Source organism: Pygoscelis adeliae, unplaced genomic scaffold (assembly GCF_000699105.1).
Source record: "Pygoscelis adeliae isolate BGI_AS28 unplaced genomic scaffold, ASM69910v1 Scaffold134, whole genome shotgun sequence".
Taxonomy (NCBI): Eukaryota; Metazoa; Chordata; class Aves; order Sphenisciformes; family Spheniscidae; genus Pygoscelis; species Pygoscelis adeliae.
Genome location: NW_008824716.1, coordinates 819,190 through 828,894, shown reverse-complemented (window position 1 = coordinate 828,894; position 9,705 = coordinate 819,190). Strand labels below are relative to the sequence as shown.

General features: G+C 35.2%; 1 protein-coding gene across 1 annotated transcript in view; it reads right to left on the bottom strand.

The window, feature by feature from the left end:
- Nucleotides 1-730: 730 nt before the first annotated feature.
- Nucleotides 731-9,705, bottom strand: part of PCDH17 (protocadherin 17) — an 86,306-nt gene continuing 77,331 nt past the window's right edge. The window contains exon 4 of the mRNA XM_009323203.1: nucleotides 731-1,956. Coding sequence (XP_009321478.1) covers nucleotides 1,274-1,956 — 683 coding nt within the window. The 3' untranslated portion in view covers nucleotides 731-1,273. The remainder of the gene's footprint in view (nucleotides 1,957-9,705) is intronic.

Genomic DNA, 9,705 nt, shown 5'->3' with positions numbered 1-9,705 from the left:
GATTATGTACTGCAGTACTTCGTAGACCATACATTAAACAAGAGACTTTGCTCTGAGGCGCTGCTTCCCACAATCCATCGGGAAAAGGAAGCAGGAAAAAACAAAACTCATAGAGTTCGACAGCTACCGAGGCAACACTTGCCATTTACAATATAAGCCCAAATATTTTTGCAACACAACTATATATTAATTTAATAAAATACACAATATAGCTCTTATACACTCAACAATTTGGCTCATATGCACTGAATCTGCAATAAATCAATAAAAATATGTCATTTGATGTAAACACACTGAATCTTCTTACATTTGCACATTTAAATGATCATGTGATTTTTGTGGATGTCTAAGACATTTTCACTTTCCTGAGCTATTTTAGTGTCCACAAATGAATAAAAAAGTGTTAATAATGTTAATTTCATTTGTGTATTACCCTTAAAGGTAACTATTTTTTTTTCAAACTTTATTTTACTTCGGTGTTTTTAAAACTTACCGCTAACTATTTATAGTTTTGTTGGACACTAAAATGCTAAATAGATATTAAAATCTTTTTTTTCTTTTTTATCAAGTGAATTAGCTTATGTGTGTGCAGGACAAGATGGACTATATCATTTTACATTTAACCTTAATATGATATGAAGTGTTTTACTAATGATCAGGATATGTTTTGTTGAATAATGATCTGGAATGTTTTTTTTTGTTTTCTTGTTTTTGTTTTTTTTTTTCATATTTGTGGCAGATAACTTTGTACATAAATGTTTACCACAAATGAATGTTAATGTTTGGTGTCGCTTGGACTACTACAAGAACTCTTTTTAGGACTTTCAGTAGAAGCCTGTGGTGACTGCTGGAAATCCACCACAGATCAGAATTATTCAACCCTGTTTTTCTTGGGGTTTATACGTAAACAGTAAAGTCAGCATCAGCTATTGAGGACAGTCTTAAAGTATCAGACATATTTCCATTCCACCTTTCTCACACCTTCCTATCAGATTGTCAAAATGGCACCGTTCCTTCTTTCATTTTGTTCTTAGTGTACTTGACTCTGTCCTAATGAAAGTTTGGTCAAAATGAAACCAGTGTTATCTGTCAAAAAGAAAGAGCAGTGAAAAGAACATACTTGTGGGCACTTCAGATGTTCACTAAAAGCCTTAAAGCAGCATTGGTCTTCCTTCATTCCTGTAAATCTGTTACAACCAGGGGATTTATTTATTTTTTTATGTTTAATCAGCAGAAGAGGAATGTAACTGCCAGCCTGTCCTTATTTTCCCCCTCACTTTCTGACGGCCACAGGGTCGCTTCCCCGACAGTCCTGCAAGAGCTTGTCTATTTCTCTCACAACTTCCTCGGCATCCACCGACTCCCTGCCTAGATCCCGGGCTGAACGGTCTAACTGCTCCAGAACAGAGTCCATCTCACTCGAGTCTCGGCTCACTCGGGAATGCACATCTGCAAAGGCCCTAGCCATCTGATCTGATGCAATGAAAGGAGTGTCTTTTGACTGTTTACTAGGCGATAGATACTGACTGTCAGTTGACAAGTACTGGCTGCTTGGTTCAGCCAAGGCTCCTGATTTCACTTCACAACCATCCAGTGGTCCTTTTGTTGAGGTGCAAGGCTCAATGCATGTCTTGGTTGGGCTGCTCGATGCTGAGGGAACCTCCTGAAGCAGAGGACTCAGGGCACGTTTGGCTTTTAAGTAAGGTTTAACATTGGCAATGAGAATAGTGTGCTCTCTCTTGTCTTTCCCAAATGTACAAAAAGTCTTTTTCCCAGTGGGATTCACAGTTTCGTATGTCTCAGTCTCAACATTAGCTTCAACTGTGGGTACAAAGAGATTTGTGCGATAATCTGCATTCTCAGCCTGACTGTCTGCAGGGAACTGTGGCATCCAACACCTGTCAGAATGACCAAGCACTCTGCATTCATCTGTGCAGTTAACACATTCTTCTTGCTCTGTAAAACAAAGGAGAAAGAGAAAAAACTCTAATTATAAGTGGATTTCTTTAAACTAATGGATAGGTTATGATCAACACATGATGGGCTTACATGACACCTGGTTTCTTAATTATGGAGAAAAAGAAGAAGTTATAATTAAAATATTTCAGAAGGATTGCATAAACCTGTTAGTTGAGACAATAGATTTATTTAGCTCTGTTCTCTACATATTAAAGCATTCACACAGCCCAATGGAAGTATAAAAGGGTCATTAGAGAATCATTCTCAGTGGAATTGAGCTTCATCTGTAAACTAATCTGCTGTAGAAATCTGTTAGTCTTTGTTCTGTAAAACTCATCCTAGAAAAGAGTGAACAGTACTTAAGGAATTCAAAAGGCATTATCAGGATTTTTTTTTCAAATCAAATAACTGAGAAATGACTGCTTTTCTGGAAATACAAACACTTCATAAAAATCAGCCAGCTGGTTTTTCATTTTTGTCACCTCCATTTCATTTATAATTGTTATGTTGTGTGACAGTCACAAAATAAAAAGGTTTTCTTAAAAAGCTTATTTTTTTTTCTGCTGAGAACCGAGAACTAGAATTTTCCATCAGTATGCATTAAATATAAGCTTGTCAAAAAGTGCATATTGCAATTTTATTAGACATGAGTATGGATCATGTAATCAGTTTTCCCCTTTTTTGTTTTGGTACAAGTAAGTGAAAAAGGATTTGCTCAATACATACAATTTGGAAGAATGACAAACCATGACACACTATTTGAACTGATAATGTTTTCAGATAGGATTTCTATATTCTTATTTCTTTCAAAGAATATAGTTAAATCAGATTTTTTTATTCACTACATTTTTAGAACATAAATTTTGATACTTCCTGTTCTACAATTCAAAAACATAAAGAAAACTTCCTGCTTTAAAAACCTTAGCTTGTCTGTCATTTTATACTAATAGAATATGTTTGGGCCACCATTTATCATTTTGTAATTGTACACATGACTCTAATCCAATGTCAGGGATAAGGAAAAATTTTAGAAAAACACAACTCTGATCCAAGTTGCTTTCTTTTTCTTCTTCTTCTCAGTACTCTCTAGTCACTACTAATAGAATAAAACCTTTTAGGATTATTCTAGGTTTCGATCAGCTATACATTGGTCTTTAGCTATTAAGCATTTTCTTCCGGAAAATGGGCAGATGGGTTCAAATATTCATTTTATTTGAGGAATTTAGTATTTACAAAATGCCTTGAATTTCAGTTAGACAAAAAACTATGAATATACCTTTAAATGTAAGGATGAAACAGACACACAGAGACATGCACAACAGGTCTTCAGAAAAGCAGAACAAACTTGTTTACCCAAAGATAGGGAAAATTTAAGTGATGGTCATCTTTCTAAATTAGAAAATAGATTCTTAGTAATCTTATAATATCACCACCAGATTCATGGACAGTTGCACTGCAGAAACCTGAGACAGAAGGTGATCTATGAGAATTCAATAGTGTAAACAGCTTTGACTCTTCACATTTCTAAAAAGACATGAATAAAAGTGACTTTAATTTAAATAAAATTGTGTTATGTCACAATGATCAGTTAAATCGGGGTGAGATAATTTACTCAGAACTGATATTTGTTAATGGTACAGTTCTGTGCAAAAGCGTCATTCTGTATATGTTCTCCTTCCTTGAAGAGTTTAAAATCTAAGACTGATGTAAGCCCTAAAAAAATATCAAAATCAAGAGAGAATGAGGTACAGGGAGAGGAGAACAGAGAGTGATTTTCGAGGAAAAGAATGTAACAGAAAGGCTTTAAATATAAAATTCATAGAGGTGAGTCAGCCTCACGTCTGTGCCAGGTAAGATCATGGAACAGATCTTCCTGGAAGATATATCAAAACATATGGAAGACAAGGAGGTGATTAGAAACAGACACCGTGGCTTCAGCAAGGGCAGATTGTGCCTGACTAATCTAATGGCCTTCTACAATGGAGTGACTGCATCACTGGACAAGGGAAGAGCTATGGATGTCATCTACCTGGACTTCTGTAAGGCCTTTGATACAGTCCCCCACAATATTCTTGCTGCTAAATTGGAGAGATATGGGTTTGATAGATAGACTGCTAGATGGATAAGGAACTGGCTGGCTGGCCACATGCAAAGAGTTGCAATCAACGGCTTAGTGTCCAAGTGGAAACCAGTAACAAGTAGTGTCCCTCAAGGGTCCACACTGGGACCAACATTATTTAATATCTGCATCAATGACATAGACAGTGGGATTGAGTGCACCCTCAGTAAATTTGCAGATGACACCAAGCTGAGTGGTGCAGTTGATTCGCTAGAGGAAAGAGATGCCATCCAGAGAGGCCTTGACAGGCTTAAGGAGTGAGCTCATGTGAACCTCATGAAGTTCAACAAGACCAAGTGCAAGGTCCTGCACCTGGGTCGGGGAAATCACCAGTATTAATACAGGCTGGGGGATGGATGGATTGAAAGCAACACTGTGGAGAAGGACTTGGGGATACTGGTGGATGAAAAATTGGTTGTGAGCTGGCAATGTGTGCTTGCAGCCCAGAAAGCCAATTGTATCCTGGGCTGCATAAACTGAAAGAGGGTAGATTTAGATTGTACATGAGGAAGAAACTCTAATGTGAGGGTGGTGAGACACTGGAACAGGTTCCCCAGAGAACCTGTTGTGGATGTCCCATCCTTGGAAGATTTCAAAACCAGGTTGGACAGGGCTTTGAGCAACCGGATCTAGTGAAAGATATTCCTGCCCATGGCAGGGCAGTTGGAGTAGATGATCTTTCAGGGTCCCTTCCAACCCAAACCATTCTATGATTCTATGACCTCCAAGGAAAAGTAAGCTGCACACTGATTTTAGTGTACAATAATAATTAGAATTATCATGATGAAAAGCAAGAGTAAAAGACAACCCCAAACCTGGGACTGTAACACCGTGACAGAACTGAGAAGAGTTTAAGGAAGCGATTTAAGTTTGTGGTGTTTGATTTTACTTCACTTAAATGAGATGGCATCAGTATGCACAACCATATGTGGTGACAATTGCTTAATGAAAAGGGAGCCATACAAATAAAGGACATTGCTATACACCTCATTCCACCCATTAGTTCACCTCCACTAAGGTTCTCTGTATCTCGTTTTCCAGAGCTTCTACAGCATCAAAGAGCTGCTGCTTAAAACAGCCAAGTGAAACTGCTACTCTCTCTCTCTCTCTCTCTCTCTCTCAAAAGGAAAACATAAAACTCCTCAAAACAAACCAAATCAATATATTTTAAAAGGGACATGGAGCAAGAGCATTGGAGAGGAAGGTACCAAGCTTTAGCATAGGATGGGCAATAGTTAATACTAGCCAGGTTTGATTATGTTTTATCACAGAAATCCGACAGAAATAAACAAACAAAAAATGCCCCAAGCCTAACCCTTTCAATGTTAATTCTAGAACTTTAGATTTTGCAAATGCTTACTATTAACTAATTTGTTCTTTTTCTCTTCCTCCTAATCCTACAGAGTAGATTTGCGGCAAGCTCAGCCTCTAGCTTTAAAAGTGAACCTATATGGTAAGGAGAAAGAATAGGTGTTTTCTTTAGGATTTTCTCTAACCATATCTAAAGTTATGTTTCTCTTATATGGAATTCATGACAATGCTGAGTAAACGTTTTCTGGCATTTTTAAAGGTTTCCCTAAGCAATAAATCAGTTTTCCAACTAACTTTTATTTTGTAAACTTAACTATCTTTTGTATAAATTTTTGTAAATAATTTTTTCCCTTTTTAACAAAAGATGAAAATAAATATATGCTGCATGTTAACTACCATAAAATGCTCAGAGCTGCACAATCAATGGACCAACACTTCTCTCTGCTGCTCTCTCTCTTTTCAATTATTCCATCAAAGTAGGACTCCTTTTTGCTCCTTCCTTTCTCACAGAAAAAAAAGTAGAACTTCCTGTAAAACTTTATAACCATATTTAATGTGTCAAGAGCTCACAGCAGACTGGGAGACCATCAGTGAACACAATTGGTAAGATTTCAATACATTACAGCCAATTTCATTAAACCAAAAAAGACCATCTGTGGAAGGGAAAGTCTTCCTGCCTTTCAGGTAGTAGTTCTGTGTCATATTATCTTAAAATACATTAAATAAATGTTCATATATTTATATACAATTCTCTGCTATCTACATTGACAACATATATATATGCATATGAAATATACAACTGGAAAATTCTATTTCGACACTGTCTTTTATTCTAAAACTTGACTGAACTGTATTTGTTTAAAAAAAAAAAAAAATATTCCCTGAACTGAGATTGAAATGAACAAACTTTAGATGAAAGGTAAAAATCAGAGAAGTTCTCAGCCACTGGAAATAAGTTAACTACACTAGGTATTCAGTACTGTGCCAAAAACTATGCTTTGAGATTTTCAAGACTGATTAGGTTAATTTTGTTATAACCAAGTTATGTTCTAAGATTTTAAATTCTTAGCTCTTGTGCATGTGCATACATATACACTGGGTATGATGATAACTCTTACACAGTATTTACATTATTCATTACTGCCAATAAAAATACAAAGTTTGCTGGCAATCTCTAAGAGAGAGATATATCATATAGCATATATATGTTATATATATTGCATGCTATATCTTCTTTCCCCTTCTCATTTCCTGCATTTACTAAAGCAGTTTTTATACTTGCATTCATATTTACAGTATCGACTAACTTTCCATTTCTGCTCCCTGGGCATCCTAACAGTGACTGAATTAAATATGAAGCCAAAAAAGAAGAAGAAACAAATACTGAATGACCTTGAAGTGAAAACCACCTGCATTGCCTGAGCTTTGGTGCTCTGGTCTTGAAAATCTGTGTCTTTTCACTTCACTTTTTTATGTCACATCATAGGAAATGGATTTTGAGTATTGATTATCATACATTATAAGCTGCTCGTCTCACCATTAGCCTATAATTTTGACTGCTACAGCTAGCAGACAGTGAAGAAAATCGAACAGGCACTTTTGTACTAGCAGCAGAAACTATAAACACAGAGTGAACTATCACCACCAAGGGCCAAATTAGTATATATGAGAAAACAGAATCAATTTAAAGGTAAATATATAAATATATATATGTAAAATAGGTCATACACTGCTGTACAGCAAGACGTGGTGGTAGAGTGATATGCACCATCGGTCTTTATCTCTATGCTTGTCTCCCTCCTGTTGAAAATAAACCCCTAACAGTGCAAGTGTGTACAATAAACAGAAGCAGCCTAGAGGTTTTCCTAATTCTCTGGAGCTCTAAGGGTAAACAGTCAGAAGTGCTTAATGCACTTAGGGGAGAACATACACTAAAATAGAACTGCTAAATTATCAGCCGTAGAAAGAAAAGGAAACAAGCTATCTGGAAACAACAGTCACCTAGACAGATGATGTATACTGGATAGAAATTTAAGATGGTGTAGGATGAAAGTTATGTTGGCAACACATAAAATGCAATGCAAGGTATGTATTTTGGTGCACCATAAGACATATCTTACATATTTTATTCTATATCACCAGAGAAGCTATATTTAACATCTGCCTTCTGTAGCAAACTTAAAGCAAAAGATACTTTTATTGCACTATCTTTAATTTCCTGTGTTTTCCTCATAAATATTGTGAACAGAATTAAATATGGGTACTGATTTCACCCTAAACATATTGCACTATAAAGTTAATTAATTAATGCTTTAGATAGTTGGCTCTTTTCTATGGCTAAAAATACGGTATCTTAGTTTGACTCACTAATTATATGAAATTTGCATAATGATAACAAAGAAGAAACTTAAGAATTATTTTTTTTAAACAGTGACTCAATGTAGCCAAACCAAGTTAATAAATACATTATTTTTTCTAATTTAATTGGACCCTAATTATTTAAATTACACATACACACACAAAGCAGAAAAGCAAATGAAAAGTAAACGATCTATGTACCTAAAACATCAACACACAAACATTTTCAAGAAATATTTCATGTAATATGTTTATAAAATGAAGAACACTATTCACTCTGTATCGAAGTACTCCATATAATGTAATAGTAAATGTCCAGGCTCATGTATAGGGGAAATCAGACTTTAAATATATGTATATGCACATATACATATATGGTTTTATATATATGTATATATGTATGTAAATATATGTATATACACATATATTTAAAATATGATTTCCCCTATACACAAGCCTGGACATATACTTAGACCTAGACCTAGACAATCATATTTCTCCCAAAACCTATAAATGATGTTATCAAATTGTATTTGAACTTGAACAAGGTAGGCAGAGTTCGGATCATTACAATTTCTAAGATTTGACCTGGTAAATGGTCCTTCAAGTGCATTCTTTTCTAAGAACTTTTTACTCACAAAATATAAAAAAAAAAGTAGCTTTGTATTACCATATGTTCATTAATCAAGGCTAAATAAGAATATGGCTAGATAAGTATGTGAATAACACTGAATATTTTAAGATGTCAGTAGCTTTTGTTACTTGTTATTGTCTGAGGAAATGCTAGGCTATCTTTCAGATATCTTACTTATTTACTCTTTTTTCCTCTTTCAACAGGTGATTCGTAGCTTTTACTATGGCATGAACACCTCCTTCTAATTGACCTTTTTTATTTTCTTCTTTTCTATAAATATGGAAGTGCAAAAATAATCATTAATTGTCAGGGATGGCTCACTGGCTGACTCAGTTGACTGGAATAACTATCAACTAACAGCTCCAAATGAAAAATACATTCTAAAATGTATGTTGTCTTCTTTCTGAAGCATGCAGTTTCACACTGCTGATACGATCTACCTTCACTCTTGAAATGCTCTATTCTTCATTGCATTACAGACTGAACAGTAATGCACAGGTTTTCTGACCCTTGTTTCACATTACAAAGGGAAAGATCTGCCTTTGAATGCATGCATGGAGTTCACACTGACTTCCTTACGAGGTAGATTCATTTCACCCTTGATGTTGTGAATTTGTATTCATTATTGAAAGTATTTCCATTTAGAATTCACTCAATTATGAAACAACGTGTAAAATCCTCTGTAGCTTACATTTCTCTGGTCTAACCAGAAACACACTGCGTAAAAAAAAAACCCACCAGTACTTGCTTTAGACTAATAAAATAAAGTATGTTTTATATATTTTAATACCTTGAATAGATATGAAAGATCCATAGTTTCTGTACATATGTGTAAAGATTGACAATAAATGGCATCCAATGTCTAATAGAGAATATAAATAACTCTGCCTTTCAGAACTTCAGTAATTCCTGTAATATGACCAGAAAACCTCCCAGAATTTATATGAAAATGTGTCTTACTTCTTTGAGACAGGCAATTGCCTTTACTAAAGAACTGAAAAGACTATAAGTAGGTATTTATTACAGGAGAAAAATAATGGGCTGCTTTGACATGTCGTAAACACTGGGGCTATATGACACTTCTGATGAGAACAATCAGCTAAAGTACTACTTCTGTGGTTGGGTTCCTGTTTAATTACAATTGATTTTGACATAAATGAGCAGAGGTAAACAAATACTTTTATACACATGCTTGCTGTTATTAAACAGAGCTGTCTCCAATCTGAGTATTTATATTGGCTTGTCTGTTTAAAGGCTCCTTTCAGTTAGGCAAAGCAATTATGTAGCTCAGATTAGCAAAGTGACTGGCAGTAAAATGAGAATG